This window comes from Carassius auratus, chromosome 6 (assembly GCF_003368295.1).
Source record: "Carassius auratus strain Wakin chromosome 6, ASM336829v1, whole genome shotgun sequence".
Classification (NCBI taxonomy): domain Eukaryota; kingdom Metazoa; phylum Chordata; class Actinopteri; order Cypriniformes; family Cyprinidae; genus Carassius; species Carassius auratus.
The window spans coordinates 23,089,633-23,114,570 of record NC_039248.1 but is presented as its reverse complement, the minus strand read 5'-3'; the positions used below and the strand labels follow the sequence as shown (position 1 = coordinate 23,114,570).

The 24,938-nt window shown below is 35.1% G+C and overlaps 1 protein-coding gene across 1 annotated transcript in view; it reads left to right on the top strand.

The window, feature by feature from the left end:
* The window catches only part of cdh22 (cadherin 22), a 168,597-nt gene that overhangs the window by 117,418 nt on the left and 26,241 nt on the right, over positions 1–24,938 (top strand). The window contains exons 6-9 of the mRNA XM_026265680.1: positions 1,511–1,698; positions 3,130–3,386; positions 8,294–8,430; positions 16,942–17,063. Coding sequence (XP_026121465.1) covers positions 1,511–1,698; positions 3,130–3,386; positions 8,294–8,430; positions 16,942–17,063 — 704 coding nt within the window. The remainder of the gene's footprint in view (positions 1–1,510; positions 1,699–3,129; positions 3,387–8,293; positions 8,431–16,941; positions 17,064–24,938) is intronic.

The following is a 24,938-nucleotide window of genomic DNA, read 5'->3' as shown; positions in this document are numbered from 1 at the left end:
TGGAGAAAATGAATGGCCTGTTTACATCCACGAGTCGATTTAATTCGAAGCTGTTTCAACAGGAACGCAACACAATGTCAAACCTCGCTTTAATAAGCACCCTGGCCTTACATAATGTACAGTCTGTAATATATGTCATGTAGGCAATATGCCTGAGTGCAGTGTGTGTCATAACGGAGAATAAAGATTTCAGTTGGGCCCACAATACAAAAAGCAGCTTAATGAATTAGAGGCTAGAGCAAAACTGGCATAAATGAGGCTTTTGTGGAGAATGAGAAGGGGAAAAAAAGTGGAGAGAGTCATCGAAATATAGAGAAAAACAGACATCAGGGCATGTGAGACAGTATTACAGCGAGTCTCTTTGCTGTAATAAAGCTAATGCTGTTTTCCTCTGGAGGAAATGGAAAGGGAGGATGGAAGAACAACAGAAAAGAGAACATAATATCCCAATGTGTTTCATTGCTCTTTATACAGTGTGGCTGCAAACACACACACACACACACACACACACACACACGGGTCCGGCTTCCAGACATGAAGTGTATTAAAGCATTGGCCTCGTGCTCCGCTCTGATTTGAACAATGAGACAAAGTGCTTTTTATTTGTCTGAGCCTGTGATGTGTATTACAAGTCAAACACATGCAAACTGACTACAGAGTAAGATCTGTCTGACATGATGCATGAAAATAATCAAATGCATATCTATATCCATTGAAATATAATATTATATAACTCAAGATAATCAGACACTTTGATATGCACCAAATTCTGCACATTGTGTTGTTCAAAAGTGTCAATAAATACATTTATAATGTTAAAGATTTAGGTTTCAAGTAAATGCTGTTTCTGTGCATCAAAGAATCCTTTTTCTTATTTTTCACACGACAAAATATGAAACAGCACAATGGTTTCCTGCATGAATAATAATCAGAAATGTTCCTTCGGCAGAAAATCAGCATATTATTCTGATTTCTGAAGATCATGTGACACTGAAGACTGGAGGAATAAATTATATTTGACAATAAATTCACATAGAAAGCTGTTATATTAAATTGCAATAAAATTGTAATGTGTTTGCTGTATTTTTAATCAAATAAATGCAGTCTTGATGAGCATAAGAATTACATTGCTATGCACTGTTTTGTGTGTGCATATAAAACGAATAGGATATATTTACATATAGACATTTAGCAGAACCTTTTATCCAAATCGATTTAAAAATGAGGACAACAGAAGCAATCAAAATCAACAAAAAAGCAATTATATGCAAGTGCTATAATAAGCCTCAGTTAGGATATTTAGTGAAAAATGGTGCAATGCTTTTAAGGCATCCAGAGCAAATACACACATACCAAGAAACTAAATATTTCATAGTATGTATATTTATAATCATCAAAGGTTTTGTTCTTTTACTGTATTCCCCAGTCCTGATAAGCATGCATTCTCTCCACAGTGTGTCAACATGAATGGAAGCCGTAGTAAAAATATCATCCTCTCTTTCGCTCACAGAGATGTATCAGTTCTCGGTCTCGGAGGATGCGGCCGTTGGGACGTCGATCGGCCGGGTGATCGCGACAGATGCAGACATGGGCGAGAATACGGATATGAGTTACCTGATCAAAGACGAGGAGGGTGGAGAGCTGTTCAGAGTCTCCACTGATGGAGATACACAAGAGGCCATCATCACCATCAAAAAGGTAGATTAAAGACATGTCACGCTCTGAAGGTCATCCTGCCCTTCACATGTGACCGAATGATGTAGTTTGTTGATAGCTGGTGATTTTTAAACATCAAGTAGTGATTCAATACAGCACCCAAATGTGTGTGTGTGTGTGTGTGTGTGTGTGTGTGTATGATGCATCAAATACAAAAAGCAAAACAAATGTGTGTGTATATATATGATGCATCAAATGAAAAAAAAAATTTGTGTGTGTATATATATGATGCATCAAATGCAAAAAAGTGTGTGTATATATATGATGTATCAAATGCAAAAAAAAATTGTGTGTGTGTATATATATATATGATGCATCAAATGCAAAAAAGTGTGTGTATATATATGATGCATCAAATGCAAAAAAAATTGTGTGTGTGTATATATATATATGATGCATCAAATGCAAAAAAAGTGTGTGTATATATATGATGCATCAAATGCAAAAAAATGTGTGTGTTTATATATGATGCATCAAATGCAAAAAAAAATTGTGTGTGTGTATATATATATATATGATGCATCAAATGCAAAAAAGTGTGTGTATATATATGATGCATCAAATGCAAAAAAATGTGCGTGTTTATATATGATGCATCAAATGCAAAAAAAAATTGTGTGTGTATATATATATATATATATATATATGATGCATCAAATGCAAAAAAAGTGTGTGTATATATATGATGCATCAAATGCAAAAAAATGTGTGTGTTTATATATGATGCATCAAATGCAAAAAAAATTGTGTGTGTGTGTATATATATATGATGCATCAAATGCAAAAAAAGTGTGTGTGTATATATATGATGCATCAAATGCAAAAAAGTGTGTGTGTGTATATATATTATGCATCAAATGCAAAAAAAAAAGTGTGTATATATATGATGCATCAAATATGAGCCTACGATATGAAAAATCTATGTTTTATTAAAGCGAAATGTTTATTGAATTTGAGGCATCAGGCTTTTATGCCTTATATAGTATGTAAAACAATTTTTGTAACAGTAAAAATGCACTTAAATATCAGTGGTCGCTCTATATTTCCAATAATATGTCTCAGTAAAATGAGACTGCAAATGATGCAATCATATAACACAGTGATTGAGAGCTGGAGAAATAAAGGCTCCTCAGAAGATGTGAGATGTTCTGGAGGCTTGTGAAGATCATTCCTCCGCTGAGGAACAGTGAAACAAACGCTCCTCAAAAGATCCTGAGGATCAGATTTGAGACTTTAAAACATGATTGATGGAGAATCCAGTAAAGTTGAGCTGAGTTCATCTGGAGACATTACTGACCTTATTCTGACCTTTACTTGACAGCAAATATGTGTATAATTATACTAAAAACATTTAGAGCCTTAGAAAGTGTGTATTGTAGTCTTTATAGTGTCTAAATGTCTCTTTCCTTGCAGCCTCTAGACTTTGAGAACAAGCGCTCTCATAATGTGGTCGTCGAGGCTGTGAACAAACACGTGGACCCTCGTTTCGTGGATCTGGGCTCTTTCCGGGACCAGACCATCGTGCGGGTCAGTGTGTCGGATGTGGACGAGCCTCCCATCTTCATCCCTTCGATCGGCACCATCATGGAGGTTCAGGAAGACGCTCGCCTGGGTGCACTGGTTGGGATTGTGACCGCCAGAGACCCGGATATGGATAACGTTCCCATCAGGTACAGTACAGTCCATAATGAACCAGACAACTGAATGTACACAAGTATCATCATTTAGGGATTTCATTTGGAAATACTGCATGTCATAAAATGTGTCATGAATGCTGTTTTATGTTGAATGTAAGGTCAGCGCTGTTATGGGATGTTGTTTCAGGAACATTTCCTACTTGTACATTTAACGGCATTTTGCATGTTTTAAAATGTTATAGTATAATATACGCTTCTGTTGAGTTTTGCGATTACTGTTAAGTTTTATTATTTTCTTTTTATTACAAAAATAGAGTTTGCAGTACAAAATGCTCTTAGATTTTCTGTGTCCAACATGTTTGTGTGTCTATATAAAAAAGATATGATGGACTTCACATGATACTAACTAGCTAACTAGCTAACTAGCTAGCTAGCTAACTAACTAACTAACTAACTAACTAACTAACTAACTAACTAACTAACTTGCTAATTAACTAACTAGCTAACTAACTAACTACCCAACTAGCTAACTACCCAACTAGCTAACTAACTAACTAACTAACTAACTAACTAACTAGCTAACTAGCTAACTAACTACCTTACTAGCTAACTAGCTAACTAACTACCTTACTAGCTAACTAGCTAACTAGCTAACTAACTAACTAACTAGCTTACTAACTAACTAACTATGTTAAATAAATAAATAAATAAATACACATCATTTTCCACAATGCATATAAATATTGGCAACTTCTAATTATTTTTCTTTTTAATATAAGTTTTAGTATTTTTGTTGTGCTTATATATATGTGTGTGTGTGTGTGTGTGTGTGTGAGTGTGTGTGTGTGTTCATTTATTACTATTATTTATATACTTGTTTATTTATATAATGTAGAGCTATTGTGATAATTTCTGAACGAAAGAAACACATACTAGTTATTTTATTATATATATGTTTAAAGAATGCATAGCTATTATTATTATTATTATTATTTTGTATTATTCTTAGTAATTTTGTCACGTTTCTGTTATTTTTATTAGTTTTTTAAAGAAAGGAAGAAAGAAAAAAAGAGAAATTGAAAAGAGAAAGAAATCCTTTATTCAGCAAGGTTGCATTACATTAATCAAAAGTGTCAGTAAAAGCATTTATATGACATTAAGCAATGCAACAGTTTTCATCATCATAATAATACGAACTATTATTTGAGCAGAAAATCAACACATTCGGATGATATGTGTATAAATCACGTTATAGAAAGACTGCAGAACTTTAGGCCTGAAATATTTAGCAGTAATATGCCCAGACATTTCTAGAAAAATTGTTGCATGGGCAAAACTTTGTTGCACAACTCTGCAGCTATAGATCTTACAGGGGCTTTGAATTTAAATACATCATTACGCTTGGCAGCGACGGTGCTTTATCAGCTATTTTATCACAATACACAACTACAGTGACTGTGAGCCTCAATGAGATGAAGTGAAAAGGCAAAACAGTTTGTTTATGTGTGTATTTGGGCATTTGTGTGTGTGTTCACGCTGGCCACAGTCCACTTCTTCTTAGTTTAGACAAGGATCAATTTCCTCCATTGAGAAGCCTATTACTAGAGATATATATCGAGTCATGGAAGCGTAACAAAGTGTGGCTCTTGGAATGTGCTCCCATTACGCTATGGGCATCTTGGCACGCACAGTTAACAACCTGCCATCCTTCTTTACAAAACACACACACACACACATGCGTGCCGTCCAGAAAAGCCTCTTCACCTCCAGGCCTTGGGAAGCATGTCAAATGTCTGCTCGATCGCAAAAACTTTCTGTCTGCCGTTGTGTAGTCTTGCGTGTCCAGGACTGTGACTCCAGGCATAAAGTCTGGTTCACACTGCGGCTCATTCTGGCCAGGAACCGCACGATTATTTGGGAAGAGACAGCGTGACTGACATGTGAAGTGATCGAGCACGGTTTGTTTTTATATGCCTTTAAGGGGCAGGTTTATCAGAAATAGATTATACTGCAATAATCTGGTATGGAGAAGCACTCGATAATCGTGAGAGATAAAGATGCATAGTGCATGGTTTTCAGGTATAAGAAAGATTTATTTATTTATTTTTTTTTTTTTAAATAATTTTTCAATCATTCATAGTGAAGTGCAAAATAGATTTTCATGAATTTTCAGATTTGAAGATAGATTCGACATGGGATAAACAACAACGAAAACAGCATCACTGCTTTTGTTTTACATTTATATTGCCAAAATTATAATTATATAAATATAGCTATAAACTTTAGCTGTAACTTGAAATGAAATGTAAATGTAAATCTAAATATATTTATGTATTATTGTATATTTGTTGTAATTTCTGTTTTTCAGTGTTGTTTTAGTATTAATTTTATACTACTACATACATGAATACTATAGTATTTATTCATATAAAAAAAAATATTTTATAGTTATATTTTTAGTAATTTTGTGCTTTTTTTTAGTATTTTTTCATAAATATCATTTATTTTATTTTTTGATTTTGCCAAGACAACTTTTTAAATTGAATAGTTAATATCAACATTTTTAGACATTATTTAATCCAAGTTTTAGCTTTCAATAACCCCATCGTTTTAAATGGTCATGAAATAATTTTCTTTCAGAGCTGTAGATCCATCTTGCAAAGGCACAAATTAAGACCCGCTTTTCAATATTTGATGACACTAACTGTTAATCTTTGGCAGTGATATTTTTATTTTATTTTTCAGTCGGAGTGATAAAGACCCCTTTGAGAGTCAATCAAATTAGAGTGTGTTAGAATAATAATTATATTGTATATAACTTGCATCAGACGGTCAGTGATTGGACCGTGGTTGCATCGTCTGAATTGCGTAGTGAACCCTGGCCATTATCAAAGACACCCACCCTGCATTTCAGTCACGCAATTCGACTTCCTGATAGAGCTTTTATTCTCCAGAGCCATCAGCGCACTGAAATATGATTTACTCATTGCCGCGGCTCAAAGGTGACGCACAAGGGAAGTAAAAGGCTTTTGGTGGCCCTATAGTCTCTCTCTCACACATACACATAGCCTTTGCAAATTACCTCCATTAAAAATGCATGAGGCTGTGCTCAAAGTGCTCCAGGTGTTATAAAGCACAGTGCAGAGGCAGGAGACTGGTTGGCTGGCACATGTCGGTGTATGGCGTAGAGCCCATGCCCATCAGTACCACTTTAATCATCTACATTGGACTCTACTAGCAAACATAGGCTTTGCCCAGAGCCCCATCACTCTCTCCTTCGCCCGTACCACCCAAAACCAGCGGGACAGCGGGCGGATGAAGCCCTCGGAGAGCACTATACCTGCTGGAGAAACACACTCCTGCTGTTTGGACAGGAAATATGTGTTTGTTTTCCTTCAGCGGTTGCTTTTTATGAGCTCCAAGAGAGACATTGATACCTGCGCCACATTCAGATCTCGATTTTTTTTAGACACGGCAAGAAAGGTTTTTGTCAAGTAAAACAACTAAACATTCTTGAATCAAGAAACATTCATCTATCAAGGGACTTTATGCTTAAATATCTTAAATATCAAATATGTGTCGATCTGTTTCCCTTTGAATACAGTTTATATTTCTTATGCCATTAGCAGATTTTTCTTGTTTTGAGTACAAGCTCACATTAAGCAGTAGTTCACCCAAAAATACACATTTGCATTCCATCACTGCCTCCGTAATGGAGGCTCTGCAGTGAATGGGTGCCGTCAGAATGAGTCCAAACAGTCCAAGGAATCCACAGCGCATCATTTAACATCTTAAGAAGCCAAAAGAAGCAAAACAAATCCATCTTTAATGCATTTTTAACTTCAAACAAAAGAGTCTATAATAATTCCTCCAGTGAAAAAGTGTTCTGGTCTGAATAAGGAGAGAAATCTGCAAAAACAGCTCTAAACAAATATATGGCTGGATTTTGTTTTGAGAGACAACAGTTGACATTTTCACTGGAGGAAGCGTTATTATGGATTACAGAAAACGTCTTCATGATGGATTTGTTTTCTTTTGGCTGTTTACTGATGGACTGGAGTGGTGTGGACTACCAACAACAACTTATCTACAGCAAATGTTCATTTGCCCTTCCTTTAATTTTCTCAAGTTAAGGAGCAAAACAATCTTTGTAACTGTAGCTTGACTCAAGAATGTTTAGATCTTTGTACTGAATTCTAGATGGTTGTACAAGAATTTGTTTTTGTTTATTTGTTTATGAAGAACATTTTTGAATGCAGCTGTGCATTAATACATGCAGAACAACTCAAGGCTTTTTTAAACCAATGCACACTGGATAATTAAAAGCCAATAAGAGTAATGTAGCTGAGAAATCTTTTCCAAGGCCAGAATTCAGGATCTTCTGCGCCTCGACGTTAATAGCTTCATTTCTTCCATCTCCCTTTGGGCAGTTTAACTTTTTCCAAAGCTCCGTCTCAACCTATTGGCACGGAGTAATAAGCACAAGGTAAAATAAGAAGTGAATTAATTCATATGAATTTATATTCCACATAAAGTCTAAACCTGCGGAAGCTGACATTAAACCCGCAAGGGTCCTAGAAAGGAAGCGCGTGTGACGAGTCAGAGGGGAAAATAACAAAACTTCATCTCTCTGTCAGTGCTGTTTGTATTCCACATGGTATGAAAATATATTTTGCTTTATCAAAGCACCTTATGAAATATTAATCGTTTGTTTGGAGAGGGCGATTGAAGGACTGACTCAAGTTCATCCTCACAATCCGTGACTAGAAGTTAACGTGATTCAATTATGACGATTTGATTTTCAGTTTCAATCTCAGTCTCTTCATGTGCTTTTTAGTGCTTGACCGTCCCACTGCACTGTTTTATGAGAAAGGGCATTAAAAAGAATAAAAAGTCAGATTTTTCTGTCTCTTTAAACCTTATTTGTGCGTTATTCCCAGGTTCTCTATAGACCAGAGCACAGACCAGGAGCAGATCTTTAACATCGATCCTGTGACAGGCGCCATCACTTTGGGAAAGATCCTGGACCGGGAAACTGCCGGCTGGCACAACATCACGGTCACCGCGGTGGAAGCAGGTACAAACCCTGTTCACTGCACTCCATCGCAAACCAGTTTCAGTCAAGTGGCCCAAATTCTGTGCAACTAAATTAGAGACTTAATTCCCTTAAAGTCAAAACAGAGGGATGGTTTTCAGTTTAATATGATGTTTGCATGAAGTATTATGCGTTAATTCTGAGATAATGAACCTATGGAAAGTTACTGTGTTTATATAAAACAGGAAATACCAAATAACCCCAGTGATTTACATTGTTTTTGCATAACAGATTGATGCAGAAATCAGTTTAACTCCTGTTATGTGCTAAAAGACATAATATGGTGATAATATGGTGTTAATTTGCAACAAAAAAAAATTGCTTGTACATCTCATTATCAAATCTTTTTATCAACTTGTTTTATTTCAAATAGCACCGATCTTGTATTTCTTCATCTTAGGCCTTGTTGATCTGAGCTCATGCATCGCAGAAAATAAATAAATAAATAAAAATAAAAATAAATATGGAAAGCATTTTTTGCAATATTCATTTCAAAACTGAGATGCATGGAAATGTAAAACCTGTGCTAAATCAAAGAAACCAAGTGCATAAAAAAATACTATTATTTGGTAATATGAAACTGTATTAAAAAATTGTATATATTTTAAAGCTTTTTTTTTTTTTTGGTGTCATTTTTGACTGGGAACCCCACAGGTATAACAGAAAAAAGGAATACTGAAATTATCCAGTTTTTGAGGGACATTGTAATACCCTGTGTGAGCAAAACACAGCTGTAGTCAAGTGCTATAAACATGAGTGCAATGCTTTTCAAGTACATTGACACATTAAAAATGTCTGAATGTCATTACATTAAAAAAACAAAACCTAAGCGAGTTAACATAATGCTAAACCTTTCATGCATTCATATATGTCCAAATAATTTCTGGGGTCGGTGCATATGTCTTAGAGCATATTTCTAATCTAGTAATGCGACATGTGAAACCTTTCTGAACATTAAAGGAGTCATTAAATGCCCAGTACACTGCTGTGATTGGCTAACATCTTTGCATATGATATGAGCGTTACATGTGGAGCTCTCGAAAACCACCAATATTAACTAATTGTGAAAAGTGTTGATTTCATATATATATACAGTATATAGGTTGCAGTGCTGCAATAGCCAAACGCAGTCATATCTACTGACGTGTGATGCAATGATCAAATACTTCCATCATAATAGTGAAAAAACAATGTAAATAATTCAGAGACTTGTTGAGCAGTTAACTTTCACTGATGCAAAATTCTGTAAAAATACATTAAACACTTACATATTACACCGATCAGAGCTCATCAGATGCAGTTTCAGATTTGATGCTCCTCAGGGTTAGTTTATAAAGTTTGCAACATATTTGCCTTGATTACACCCAACGATGATGATGCATGTTAAGGAGCACGTCAAGGATTATTTGTGAAGTCACGTTTGTGCCAATTTCAAATCCAGGTCTTTTCAGGAAAATAGAAAAGAATAATTAATATTTTACAGTTGGAAGTTAGTTTTGGTTTCTGAAACTTGCAGCAAACCTCTAAAATGTGTCAAGAACATTTTGTCTTTCCGTTTCGTAACCCCTTTGACCCTTACGCTTTAACATTCAGATCCCAATTCTGGAGTCTTAAACGATTTGTTTTTCTCAAGACATATGATCGCTCTTTCTAAGAGTTGCATCACAGCTTGGGTTTTAGTTGGAATTTGTTGTATTAAAGTTAAGAGAAAACCGTTCAATCTCAATCGCAGACACAAATACCAGGGTTTTGCTGCAAGATAAAGTCCTTTTTTCCAGAAAAGAAGAAGTAGTTTAGCAAAGTCAACGGCTTAATCAGAACACATGGGATCTGGAGTCGCTGGGCAATGAGGCGTCGAGTGGCCAGTTTGGAAACGCTTTCCATAATTCCCTCGTACATCCGTATTTTAAAATTTCACACTCCACTCAAGAGTGTAATGAGTGTTCATCGAAGAGTTACGTCTGCAGATCGATGTGCGGCGAGAGTTTCACACGCCATTGCTGGAGATATTAGTAAATATGATATTTCAGACAAAATCTGCTCATGCACAGAACGCAGTTGCCTCAGTTGGCTGGGAATAAATACAATTTCAATCTTTTCAAGGCTGTTGGTTGAGTCCTCTACTAAAGCAGGCGTGACAAACGTCTACCGATCGCGCCGTGCTCCAGCGCTAGAAGTCGACTCGAGGACATGGGATTTTCTTTACTGTCCAGGAGGAGTTATCAGCTTGGCTTCTTTGCGAAGTCTTGGCACGATGCTTCCAGACTGGAGTTTTACTGTCAGAAAGTCTGGCAGGCCGTCGGCTCGCCGCAGAATCCTATCTGCTGAAGAAGAGTGACATATAATTTTTGTGCGTTTGATAGGCTGTATGATATCAAACTGCAGACAGTCTCTCTCTCTCTCTCTCGCGCTTACTCGCTTCGTCTTTTTCAGGTGATAAATAGAGGAAAAACCATCATGTCTTGCCCTAAGGGTAAAGAGATACTATGAACACAGTTGTGTCTTTATCTCGACAGAAAGGACAAAAATAACTGCACTGCACTCTCTCTGGATTTTGACCCCATCAAGGCTCATGCCCTTTCCGGCCATTAGAAATGCAGAAGGGTTTATATGTAACAAAAAATGACATTTCTGTAATCACGGCCAATCTCCTTGCTTCCTTTTTTAATGAAAAGGCCATGAAGAGTACGAACGGAGGAGCTCCAGTGGATTTCACCGCTGGTCGAGTTCAGCTTCTCAAGTGGCTTTAGCATTGGACGTCACATGGTAGCATTACGATTTATTTTCATTTTTTCTTGATTTGAATGCAAGTCTTTGACATCAAGGACAAAATGTAATGTATTTTTTCAATATATTGGTAAATTGAATTAAGCATGCAGCTTTATCATAAATATAAATGTAGTTAAATGTATAATAACAGTCGGTGTATGAATGGGTGTGTGAATGGGTGAATGTGAGGCAAATTGTAAAGCGCTTTGGATGGCCATGTGGTCTGTTGAAAGCGCTATATAAATGCAGTCCATTTACCATTTTCCATTTAATAATAAAAAAAAAAAAAAAAAAAAAAAATATATATATATATATATATATATATACTCTTAGAAATATATTCTAATTATTAATGCTTCATTAATACTATTATTATTAATTATTAATACAATTAATATTCACTTCGGTAGAGTTAGGAGGAATTTAATTCAAGATATAATCTCTGAAAACACATTTTAATATCTCATGCGGTTTTGCTTCTCTAAATAGTTTTTAATTTTAAGGATGCATCTTTATAATTGAAAACCTAATTAAGAAAATGTTTTTAATTTTGTTATAGTATAAGTCAGTGTTTTATTTTTCTAAATGCGAATATATTACTAAAAACTAATTTAATTTACTAAAAACAATCTTCAAAAAAAAGTGTTAAAGTCTTAACGTCATCTGCAAGTTTTATTTGGAAAATAACTTTATTAAGAATCTTTTTAATGGAAATTTTAAGAAAATGCTGGTGTTTTTATTGAAGTCCATTAGATATGATCTATCTTTTATCTTTGCAATTATATAACTAATAACAAATTAATTTATTCATTCTTTTATTGTAATTCAATTTTTTAGTTAGTTAGTTACTCTCAGATATTTAACATGACATGTTTCTGTTCAGTTTTCCAAATACAGTGCATTCAGTTTTAATGCATTGCACACAAGTCTGACTGTACTGGCCAGGGCTGTTTTATTGTTGAGGAGACAGATGCATGATTCACACATTTCATCTGCAGGGATGACCTGAGTTCACAGACATTTATTGCATCTGACATCGTCTGTCCGAGAGGCCGTGACGCAGTGAAAATAAAGCAGCAGTGCTTTTACTAGCAAAGTTAAATTTAGCCCTTTATACACTATTTTAAATGAATCAAGCTCGTCCAGACTAGAAATTCACTTATTGCTTTCGCGCCAAATTGCTGCTCTTGGATGTCTCTGATGTCTTCAGGCGTGGGTTGAGGACAGAGATATTGTTTTGTCAATTTGCACAACATTTGAAGCTCATTAGGCACGGTTAGTGCAACCGGGAGAGCTGATAAAACAAGACGAGTTGAATTTAATATTTAGGCCATAGGTCTGAGTCTGTGTCAGTTCTACTAATTCAGTGCCAACATCACGCAGGGAAGGTTTCGTCTGCTGCGCGTTACTCTCGCTGGAGCTCTCGTGAGTCAGAAATACACCAGAGGCAATCTGAACGCTCTTTTCTTTATTTTCTTCTGTTTTTATGAGACAAACATTCGACTGGGTTTGATGAATCATGCAAGATCGTTTAAACTTTCTTTAAATATGTTTTCTCACAACGTGTAGAGAAACTGATTTACAAAGTACCAACTCTGTAATTGTAAACTATTATGAAAGACTAAGAGGCTGCATTCAGTTTCATATTTTACATTTTAAACATATATGCAATGGCCTTACCAAAACAAATGTCAAAGCCCAGTGACTTGTACAGACATGAAGAAAGTTTACTGGCCAGTATTTCTTTATTATTTTAAAAAATATATATTTTTACTTACAAAAGAAATGAAGAAAAGGTTACAAAAAAAAAAAAAAAAAAAAAAAAAAATATATATATATATATATATATATATTTTTTTTTTGTAATTAATTTTTTTATTTATTTAAATCAGCACAAAATATTAAATATTACCACAATAAATATTTTATTTATTTATTTATTCATTTATTTATTTTAATTTAAATCAGACAATATATATTGATTTATTATGCTATTTTATTTTATTTTATTTTATGATGCAAAGTTTTCATTCAGCGTAATATTTTATCTAGTATAGTTAGACATACATGCTGTCACATCCAAGCTATTTAACACTGGTGCATTGGCACAGTGATTAATTAGCAAAAAGTGTGGTCATATTGCGCATCTTCATCTGATATAAAGAATCAATTATTGTGTTGTCATTTGTGATTTTGCTGTTTCTACCAATGAGTGTTTACTGCCTACTATCTGCATGTTTGAGACAACGATCGTTGAGATAGCACTAATCACCCCCCTGTCCGTTTGGATTTAACATAGACTTCATTTCATTTCTGTGTAAGTCGTGTGCTGTGCTCCGCGACATGCTTTCAATCAGGATTGAGGAGCAGCTTTTCTAATATAGCACCTGACTGGTAATATGTCATGAAGATATGTGGCCGTCCAACATCTGCTGCATGGGCTGCTAACACAAGCCCTGCATCCTGTAATCTGCTCAAATCCCTTCTCTTCATATCGCAGACGCACATCGCTAGTTAAATATAGCTCTGATATCTGCTCTTTATAAGCATAGAGAAAGTACTGCTGGATTTAGAGGAATAATACACTTGAAATCTGTTCCGTATGCATTGTTGCACATGATCCGAGCTTTGTGTTCTTATCCTGTTCTTGGTTTATTGTGGTGAATCTCATGAAAATGTGTCCAATGTTCTACAAAATCAGCACAGTATTGGGCAATACAGTAAATAATGGCATGGTGAATTATTTGCCATTTAAATTGTTTGTTTTTTGTTTTGCAATGAATCTAAGATTTTTATTATATTATAGCTTTTCTCCTTTCAAAATGCATTCATTATTCAGCTTCAGATTTTAAGATTTGATTTAAAATACTTTTTTTTTTTTTTTTTTTAAACCAGAACAATATCAGGCAATATATAAACGCTACCACAATTAATACTTTGCAGTATTTATTTGTTGCATTTATTTATTTATTTGGTTTTTGTTTGTTTGTCTTTTTTAATTTTAGAGATTTCTTTTATATTTTCTCAATTAAAAAATCATCATTAATTTATTTTCAGCTTTAAAATACTTGATTTATTATATATATATATATATACACTGTAGTAAATAATCCTTAAAAAAAAAAATACTTTGCAATTAAATTTTTTTGTTTGTTTATTTTCTGTGTTAGTTATTATATATAAATAATATATGATTTTTCTTTCTTTCTTTTGAATTTAGGGAGAATATATTTGGTTTACAGATATGTTTGTGTTTTTCAATGCATAGTCAGACAAGAAAATGTATATTTAGATTAGACAGTGCTAATTTACATAAGCTACATCACATCACATGTGTGCACTACTGTACATCCCCGTAAATAAACACAAGCAGAACAGCACCCTGTGTTGATTAGGAAAGGGTAATTATGTCTCATTACAATTAAAATAGTGGCCCACTCTGTGGCCTGCTGTGGTGTTAAGAAGCATCTCTTATGGAAATTAAAACATTTCTAATGAAATAATGAAGCACAGAAATGAGCTCAGGATCAGTCGCCTCCAACGCTGAGAGCATTTTTAATTACCTGATAATTTTACTTATATGAACTAATTATGTACATGTTTTCCAATAATATTTCCATTTTATTCTAGCTTAACAAGGCTATGATCAAAATGATATTGCAGCCCAATATTGAATCCATTTTTCTGTTTTTATGTCATTACGTCAGTCTCAAACGGTGAGCTCTCATTACTATTTTGTTTCTGTCTATAGTCTTGTTTGACTTCATTAAGAAGATGAGTTGCTAATTGTTCATTTCCTCAACACTGATGCAGAAGAACTGTCTTCCTGATGAATTCACTGCTGAGAGTCATTTTTAATTCGTTTTTTATATTATTTGATGGTGTTAATGTCTGAATAAGGGAGGTCTGAAGGCCTGAATCCAAACGCTCCTCATCTGCAGCACAAAATGCTGTTGTGCTGGTCAGTGTCTGTCACACATACATGATGAAGTTGAGATGCTGGCTTTAAAATCCAAGCAAAATACAGTGCAATCTAACGAGTCAAAAGCACAGCGTTTGGTTTGGTTTGCTCTTGTCTGCCACTCACAGATGAGGCCTGTGTAAACTCTGCTGTCGTCATGACGACCGGTGCATGTGTTCAGAGAATTCCTTCTTTCAAATGTTACATTCTGTGTGTGATACATTGTTTCCTGTGATTGGAATTCTATTGTGAACACTGATCTATCTATCTATCTATCTATCTATCTATCTATCTATCTATCTATCTATCTATCTATCTATCTATCTATCTATCTATCTATCTATCTATCTATCTATCTATCTATCTATCTATCTATCTATCTATCGTTCTGTCTGTCTGTCTGTCTGTCTGTCTGTCTGTCTGTCTATCTATCTATCTATCGTTCTGTCGTTCTGTCTGTCTGTCTGTCTGTCTATCTATCTATCTATCGTTCTGTCGTTCTGTCTGTCTGTCTGTCTGTCTGTCTATCTATCTATCTATCTATCTATCTATCTATCTATCTATCGTTCTGTCGTTCTGTCGTTCTGTCTGTCTGTCTGTCTGTCTGTCTGTCTGTCTGTCTGTCTGTCTATCTATCTATCTATCTATCTATCTATCTATCTATCGTTCTGTCGTTCTGTCGTTCTGTCTGTCTGTCTGTCTGTCTGTCTATCTATCTATCTATCTATCTATCTATCGTTCTGTCGTTCTGTCTGTCTGTCTGTCTGTCTGTCTGTCTGTCTATCTGTCTATCTATCTATCTATCGTTCTGTTGTTCTGTCTGTCTGTCTGTCTATATATCTATCGTTCTACCTATCTATCTATCTATCTATCTATCTATCTATCTATCTATCTATCTATCTATCTATCTATCTATTTATCTATCTATCTATCTATCTATCTATCTATCTATCTATCTATCTATCTATCTATCTATCGTTCTGTCGTTCTGTCGTTCTGTCTGTCTGTCTATCTGTCTATCTATCTATCTATCGTTCTGTCTGTCTGTCTGTCTATATATCTATCGTTCTACCTATCTATCTATGGTTCTATCGGTCTATCGTTCTATCTGTCTGTCTGTCTGTCTATCTATCTATCCATTCATCCATCCAGTTTGTTTTGTTTATTTTGTTTATTTGTTATTCCCTGTGTTAGATTATAATTGTATCAGAATTATAAAACAAGACAAAGAAATGTGTTATAATTATTATTTATTTTTGTTTTTTTTTCTTCCTACATTAGACAATAGTAGTATATTTATATAGTTTCTTTTAAATTTTAAAAACACAAAAAACACAACACTTATAAGGAATGGTATTTTCCAATGTTTTTATTTTTTTATTTATTTTCTTCCTATAGAATTATCATATAAAATCTAGTGTTGTCATAAAACATGATTTTCTTTCTTTTGACTTTATAACTAAAACAAGTGACTTTCACTGGTAAACAAGACAGATACTTGTTATGAATAGTATTTTTCAGTGTTTTATAACAAGTGTATTCACAGTAAGTTTATGCATTTGTCAGATGCAGAAGTTATTTACGGTGTAGTTGATTCAGACTGTAAGCGTGTGTTTCCTAGAAACTGAACCCGTGCTCACGTCACTCCAGTTGACCCACACAAACTAATGTGATATTCTGTCTTTTTAAAACATTTAGTGCTGTAAATAACTTCCAGTCCGGTTGCGATGGCACTGATGTTGGTTGAATCTGCCTCTCCTCAGATAACCAGTCCATGGCGTCTCAGACGGCGGTGAGCATCCGCATCCTGGACGTGAACGACAACCCTCCCGAACTCGCCACTCCTTACGAGGCGTCGATCTGCGAGGACGCCAAACCTGGCCAGGTGAGATAAAGCCTCAGTCACATCAGTCTAATCATCTAATACCATCCCATCTGCGTCTGAAAGCAGATCTGCTGTTCCGCACACAAGTCATCACTACAGCAGATTTGATAGGATATCTGCGGTCGGGAGACACTGAATGGTTGTGTTGATAAAGCTGTCAGCCGCGATACAGTCCTGCGAGGAAAACGTTGTCATTTCCATGAAAGCATATGTGATCTGACATCAGCTGGCTCCTGTCAGACATCTGCGCTCGCCGCTAATATATATCAGTCGCGGCACGCGCGGGAACATCAGGTGCGTGGCGTGATGAAGTGGTCAGATTCTAATTGCATTGTGGGACTGCCGCACTCAGCGTTGCCTCCCTGATTCACTTTGACGGCAGTTTACAACGCCTAACAAGATTTGTTTTCCCCAAGCTCAGTATCTCGTCTGATCCCGCTGGGCTAATGTAGTTTGGCTCAACTCACCAGTCTCTCCTTCCTGTTTGGCCGTGTCCTAAAAAGTGACCGGTCTGAGAGATACAGTGACCTCGCATGACCTCTGAACCCGGACTGAAGCACTGGAGTCCGGCAGAACAATCAGTGTGTGTCAGATTTAGTACCGAGCCAATCGCTTTCCCGTTTTTGTCCGAATAGTTTCATTATTGCTTTGCTCCTGCTTTGGACCTTTTTCAATTGGAAAGAATGATCCGCCTGACATTTTGTACCAAAGGCAATTTATAAACTCTAGTCGTGAAAAAATGGCAGCGGTGAAGCAAACTCACCTGCAGCGCTTTTGTAGCAACTTGTGGCAGATCTTCGCTTTTGTTTACTCATGGAATGGAAGAATACATGTTCAGCCCAAGAATGAGACTGCTCTCATCTTTTATTTTATTCATCTTTTATTTACCCTCATGCTGTTTCAGACCCATCTGACCAACTGTGGAGCACAAAAAGTGCAATTTTGAGGAGATAAAAATCACAAGCTCTGCTCCAAACCTAGTGAGCTGCTGCACACACATAAAAAGACTTGTAAATAAAATAAAATAAAATAAAATAAATGCATTGATTGATAAATACATATTTATAATCATAATAATTTATAATCAACATTTCAGCTTTATATGTATATATATACATTGCATTTATTTATATTTATGAACTTCTTGTTGATTTTAAATGATAACAAATGTAAGTATGTATAATAATAAAAAATCATGATAGTTGGTGAAATAAAAAAATAGACAGACAGACAATATTTGGTAAAAATAATAATTGAATAATAAATATTCATTATGTTTTATTTATTAGCTTCTTGTTGATTTTAAATGTTTAGATACAGTATAATATACTTTTTTTTTTACCATATTTGATCATATAAAATCAACTACAATAATAATAATAATAATAATAATAATAATAATAATAATTTCATGTTATTTATTAACATCTTGTTGATTTTGAATATTTAAAAAAATATTAACATAAACTAAAATAAATCAAATTAAAAAAAAATAATTAAATGTTAATGAATTACCTGGTCCTATACTGAAAACTAAAAGGTGTCATGGATTTTTAGGGCATTGATGAGATGCAGCCATCAGCTTTTCACTGGCGATAGTCATGATGTGAGGTAATTGAGATATCTATATGGATGATTATGATTATAGAGAACAATGTAAACATGCTCAAAGCGCTAAATAACAAAATATATTTTGCTCAAAGAACATGATTTTTTATAATGATGACATTATAGTCATGACAGTGATGTGCTTTATCATAGTTCTTCTCTGTCTGACTGGAGTTATTAGAATTTGTTTTTAAGTTGTTTTTTGTCCTCAAAGCTCTGTTTATTTGTTGAACATTTTCCTGCCTCTTTTAGAGCGGCCGTGAAACATAAAGAACAACAAAAGGATTGCTTGGTTTCTAGAGATGTCATGAAAAATTGTGTGCACTCCTCCTTTCTGTGCCTTTGCGCTCTTCTTCTCGAGGGCTTCGCTCCACAATAGAGGCGCAGAATGAGGACTGTTATTGCTGGATTAAGGATTCTCAGAGATTTTTTTGTTGTACAGAACTGTAACCTTTGTGCTACATTTTTGGCTGTGTGTAAGAAGGGCTTTTGTCATCTTCCGTTTTCATCCTTGGAAAAAGAAAAGAATGAATGTTGCTTTCTTTTGTAAGTTATTTTACCATTAAATAACCAAGTTCAGTTTGAAAGACTAAAAAATATATTGTGTGTGTCCTGTAAGGTTGTTTTTAGTCACCTGTGAATCTTTAAATTGACTACTATGAAAAAAAAAAAATCTGTCCGTCTGTCTATATATATATATATATATATATATATATATATATATATATATACTGTATATATATTATATATATATATATATATTTTTTTTTTTTTTTTTTTTAAGAAAGAAAGGCTGGTTGATTTCAAATTTTATGTTGACATTATATGGAAACTGAAATACTCAAGGATGTTCTTGGATATCACTAGAACTGAAAGGAAACTTGTGTGAGAAGTCACCAGCAGTTACTTTTCAAGTTACCAAATAGAATAAAGTAAAAGTCTACCTAGACACAAAGGAGCATGCGTTTTCTTGTTAGATGAGCCAGAGATGGAGGTTTTTTAGTGGAAACTCAACGCAATATGGGTGGCGTTCACACATTCCTCGTGCATCCTGTGATGTAGCGTCACGCTGTGGAGCCGCTTTTCATCCGTCCGACTCTTGGACAGAACAAAGACCGAGCGCAACACAATAGTATATACTGAAAAAGATGCTGTTTGAGTCCGTAAGAGCTCAGAAGACGTTTCATCTTTCAGCAGGACCGTTTCAAACCAAAGGGCCATGATACCCGCTGTTTCTGAAACGCATTTAATGTGAAAAATCGCAAGTGTCTGGCTCCCCCAAATACAGAGGTAAAGTGCAATCCGGTGACGGCTTATCGTAATAAATTTCTCTCATTAAACGCAGGACTCTTTGGAAGCCCCCTGCTGCAGCTTCAGAGATGTAATAGCTTTACGATAACCCGTAGCATGTTTACGTGATTTGTAGTCTGCCACCCCAGGGTGCCCCATTGCGTTGTGTCGACTAAATTGGCTTAGGTGAGCAAGAGACGCTGCTGTTTGTGCGTTAAAACTTTATGTGCGCTCTGGCTCTGTGATTAATCACTTTGGTGATTGGGCTGGAAATTAGGCCTGTGGAGGAACATGCAATTACAATCGTTTATCTCTCACCTAAGATTGGTGTTTTGTAGGAGACGCACAAAGCTCGGCCTCCACATTAACACTGGATCGGAGGAGATATATATTGATTTATTTAAACCTCAATTCAGAATGATGCACAACTATGTTGAAAAAGTTGAGGTTGAGTTCAATGTTGATTTTCAAAATGAAAAGTAGTATGTGTTATGTTAATGACATGAACTGACAATGAATAGTATTTTTTAATAACTTATGTTATAATAAATACTGTAAAATCAAGAAACAATTAACTAATGGAATAGTATTGTAAATTTAACTGAAAAAAAGAAGAACGTTTATCTGTTCATAATTGACTTACATTTCACAATAGCATAAGACTTTATAAAAGAGCACCTATTATGGTATTTAAAATGTTCCAAAACATGTTTTAGAAGTCCCCAACAACAGTTTTGCATGCATGCAATGACAAAAAAGACTTTAGTTTTCTTATAATATGCATTTATTTTTACCTGTTTTGACAGCAAATGATTCGTTTAGTGATTCACTTTTCAAAACCCCGTCTTTACGTGAACTTAGCGAGTAGCCCAGAGTTCATATTGTAAAAGCACAATCAGTCTTTGTTTGCATTAACTTGATGCATAAACATAATGTTTTTACCCAAAAAAAAAAAGCAGTAACGTTCCGTTGCTACGAGGTATGACTCTATTCTTAAAGAAAACTCCGAAAACAACGACAAACAATTCAAACATCTCAATACAATTGTCATTGAAGACCTAGAAGCTAAACGGTGCTTACACAACAAACCAAACAATTATTAAGCATGCTACATAAAACATAAAAGCAACAATTATTAATAACACTTACAGGTTGTGATACGGAGGAGGAAGCTGATGCAAATACACTTGGAACTGAACCTTCCTTCAATATCAGCCGGCTCGCGAATGCAAGTTTGATTGCATTTAAGTTCGTAAAGCAATCGTCTTCAAAATGGCGTGAACAAAGCACAAGGCTCGGACTATACTTCTGTGGGACAGTTGTATACCGTATATGAATATAATTATTAATTGAATATCGTATTCAAATAACTTGACAAGTTGACATCATCTAGTCAGAGAAAAAGCTTCAGTCTCCTAACGATTCATAAAAATGACTCCCGAGTCGACTCTTACTTTGGAAAGACAATAACTTTATATATGGTGCACTGTCATATTTCAAACTTTGCAGGATGTTTTTGTTCACTTATATCTATGTTACACACTACATGAAAGGTAAATTTCAAAATTCCATGATAGGTGCTCTTTAAACCTTTGTTTTCCTCTTAAAGTATTTAATATTTGTCTAAATAAGCTAAGCTGATTTTTTTTTATTTTTTTTATTTTTTTAACAAATTTCATTAGAAATTCGTCTTGAAAATAACCTGTAGAAACTGGATGATATTCTCTCCATATGGTCTGTTTTGTGATTCAAAAACTTGCTTGCTTTCACATTTCAGATGACGTTGCGCTCTACTGCTAGCCCAATTATCAAGCTTTGTTCGTGTGCCATGCTAGCGTGGCCTTTCTCTGCTCCAGCGCTCGCTAGCGTCACCGCTTGCGTTTCTCATAGAACAACAGTGAAATCAGATTAGCTTAAGCCGCTAAATGCATGGAGTTTGATCCCATTTGAAGGATGACAACACAGCGTATTTGTTTGTGTGTAAAAGGTGAATAAAACGGCAGGAGAGAAAGAGGGCTAGAGACATGAAAAAGGACTTAGCCGATAGCTCATAAGCAGCTTTGGCTCAGGGGCGCGACTCCGCTTCCAGCGCTGTGACACCGATGTTAGACATGGAAGGAGAAAGCGTTTTTGGGCTCATGTGGATTTAGGTGTCAGGTAGATCTGCAGGCCGCGGGATCCACATGAAGCGCTTTTGATTTTCTAGTGGGGAAAAAAAAGCTAGCGCTAAAACACACACACATTAGTATTGTCATTTATAATTATTGTCCAAAAATGCATATTACTATAGTGCTAGATCTAAAATGCCATAGTATTTTCATGAGAGAAGGTAAAAAGAACTCTGGAAATATAGTAACACTGTGGTGCTTTTATTTCTGTAAGGGCTGTTTTGAACTACTTCTCTTTATTTCCAAGTAGTACCACACTATTACCATGTTTTATGATGATCGTACCATAGTTTTCTTACCAAAAATAGGGTAAAATAATGCAAGTGCTTTTTTTCTGTAAGTTCTTGTTTTGAATTGCTCTTCACTTACAAATAACACCATGGTGCTTTTTGGAGATGTACCATAGTACTACCATGATTTTTTTGTTAAAGTACCCCCAAAATATTGTAACACTAATGGTACTTTTGTTTTTGGTAAGTGCAGGTTTAACTATTTCTCTTTGGTTAAAAAAAAAATAAAATGGTTAAACCTTATTTATTTACTTTATTAGGATATGTGCCATGGTACTACCATGGTTTTCTTGTAAAAACTCCCAAAATTTGATAAACTACTGTATACTTTATCTTGTAAATGCTATTTCACTTTACTTACAATTAGTACCATGATATTAACATGTTTTAGAGCATTTACCATGGTAATTATCATGGTTTTCTTGGAAGTACCCCAAAATATTGTAAAGTATTTCCTGCAAATACTATTTGAAATATTTATCTTCACTTAAATATGACCATGGTCCATAGTGTCATTGATTTCTTGTTTTGTTTTTTTAAGTACACCAAAATATGGTAAAATAATGGTACTTTTTTATGGTAAAGTCTTGCTTTGAACACTTTCTGTTCACTTACAAATGATACCATGGTACTACCATGTTTTGGGGACATGAACCATTTGTAAATACCCCCAAAATATGGTAGCACTATAGTATTTTTTTCTGTAAATAGTATTTGAAATATTTCCCAGTACTTAAAAATGGTACCATGGCACTGCAGTGTTTTATCATGGTTTTCTTGGAAGTACCATTGAAAAACAATTTTCCAGGAATACCGTGATTTAAAATGCCATAGTACTGTATTTTATTTTATTTTTTAAAGATATGGTACTTGCTACTTTAAATATAAATACCACAGCGCATTCATTTGATATGTCAGTACCATAGTAAGAAAAGTGATGCATCTTGTCACAATTACCTTAGTTGGCTTTTAAAAAGATGCAAATGTGTGAAGATACATTTCAAGTTTATCCATCCAGAAGTCTCTGATTCACGGCGCGTCCCCATCATGATCTTGTTCATTATCTACGCGCCTAACCCTTGTTCAGATTGACATGTGAAGCGGTGTGAGCACGTAACCCTGTGGTATTTGGGCTGATGGGATAAGGACAGACAGATATCATATAGAGTCGCGTGTGCAGGGAAAAGCTGGGTGGAAAGGCAAATACTAAGAACGGCCCGAGGACCTGAGGCCTGTCAGCTCCACACAAGACATCAAACGGCACCGAGCGGCTCTCCGTGACGGATCACAGGGGTCTGGTCCTCCCGCGGGACAGTCCCGGCTACATGACTAATGTTTGAGGGGAAAAGTACACTCTCATTCCCATGCGCACGCATACACACGCAGACAGCCGTGGAGATGGATTGGCTCCCAGTCGCATGGTGACACATACACCGAACCCATGTTGAATTCACTCCTACAGATGAGTTATTTCAGCCAAAAATGAAAATGTACCCACCCTCATTTCATTCAAAGCACATATGATTTTATATTTCATTACTTCTGAGGAAAATAGCGGGAATTATGCTGTTGAAAGTCCAGGCTGGACTGAAGCTGTGAACTAGGAGTTTTAGGAATCGTTTTTAAAGGTATTATTTGGAAGTTAAAATATAAATCAATCATGTTTTAAATTGAGCAACACCGCTACATTTTCAGAGGGATTTTCAGAGGAGGCTGATGTGAATGGAGGAGTAATTGAAAGGTCACCTTGATAATGAGGGTATTTATGTGGTAGGAGGGAAATTACATTTATTCTCCTTTTGATTTTTTTTGGCTGCCATTTGGATAGTAGTTAATGGCACTGAGTCATTTGAATATCCATTCTGATTGGTCATGAAGTGAGCCTGTTCTGGCATTCATGTAGTGCTTTAATACATTTTAAATTGTTTCATACAGTATATCTGAAGTTTGGCTTTAAGTAACTAAACTACATAGAACGGCAGTAAATATTTAGTTGAGATACTTTTTCCCAGCTCGTCCTAAGGTTGCAAAAATGTGGAAAATTTCCAGTAAATTTTGGAAACATTCCATGCAATCATTTCTGATTACTGGACATAGATTATAAATATATATATATATATATATATATATATATATATATATATATATATATATATATATATATATATATATATGTGTGTGTGTGTGTGTGTGTGTGTGTGTGTGTGTGTGTGTGTGTGTGTGTGCGTGCGTGTGTGTGTGTGTGTGTTATGCAGAATAAATAATTGTAAAACTTTTATTTTATAGGATTTTAACCTGCTAAATGTCACCCCGTCCCGTATACGGGACGCCTACGTTGACTATACTATATTACAATCAAATCTAATCTAATCTTGACAAACTATATATCGTTGGAAAGGTCTAAGACTCCCAAATATATATTTTACCAATATTTTTTGTTAAAAATTATGTAGGAAAAGTAATAGATTAATTTATGACAAGAGTGCATCCTCAGAAATCTACATTACAAAAGGAGTTTT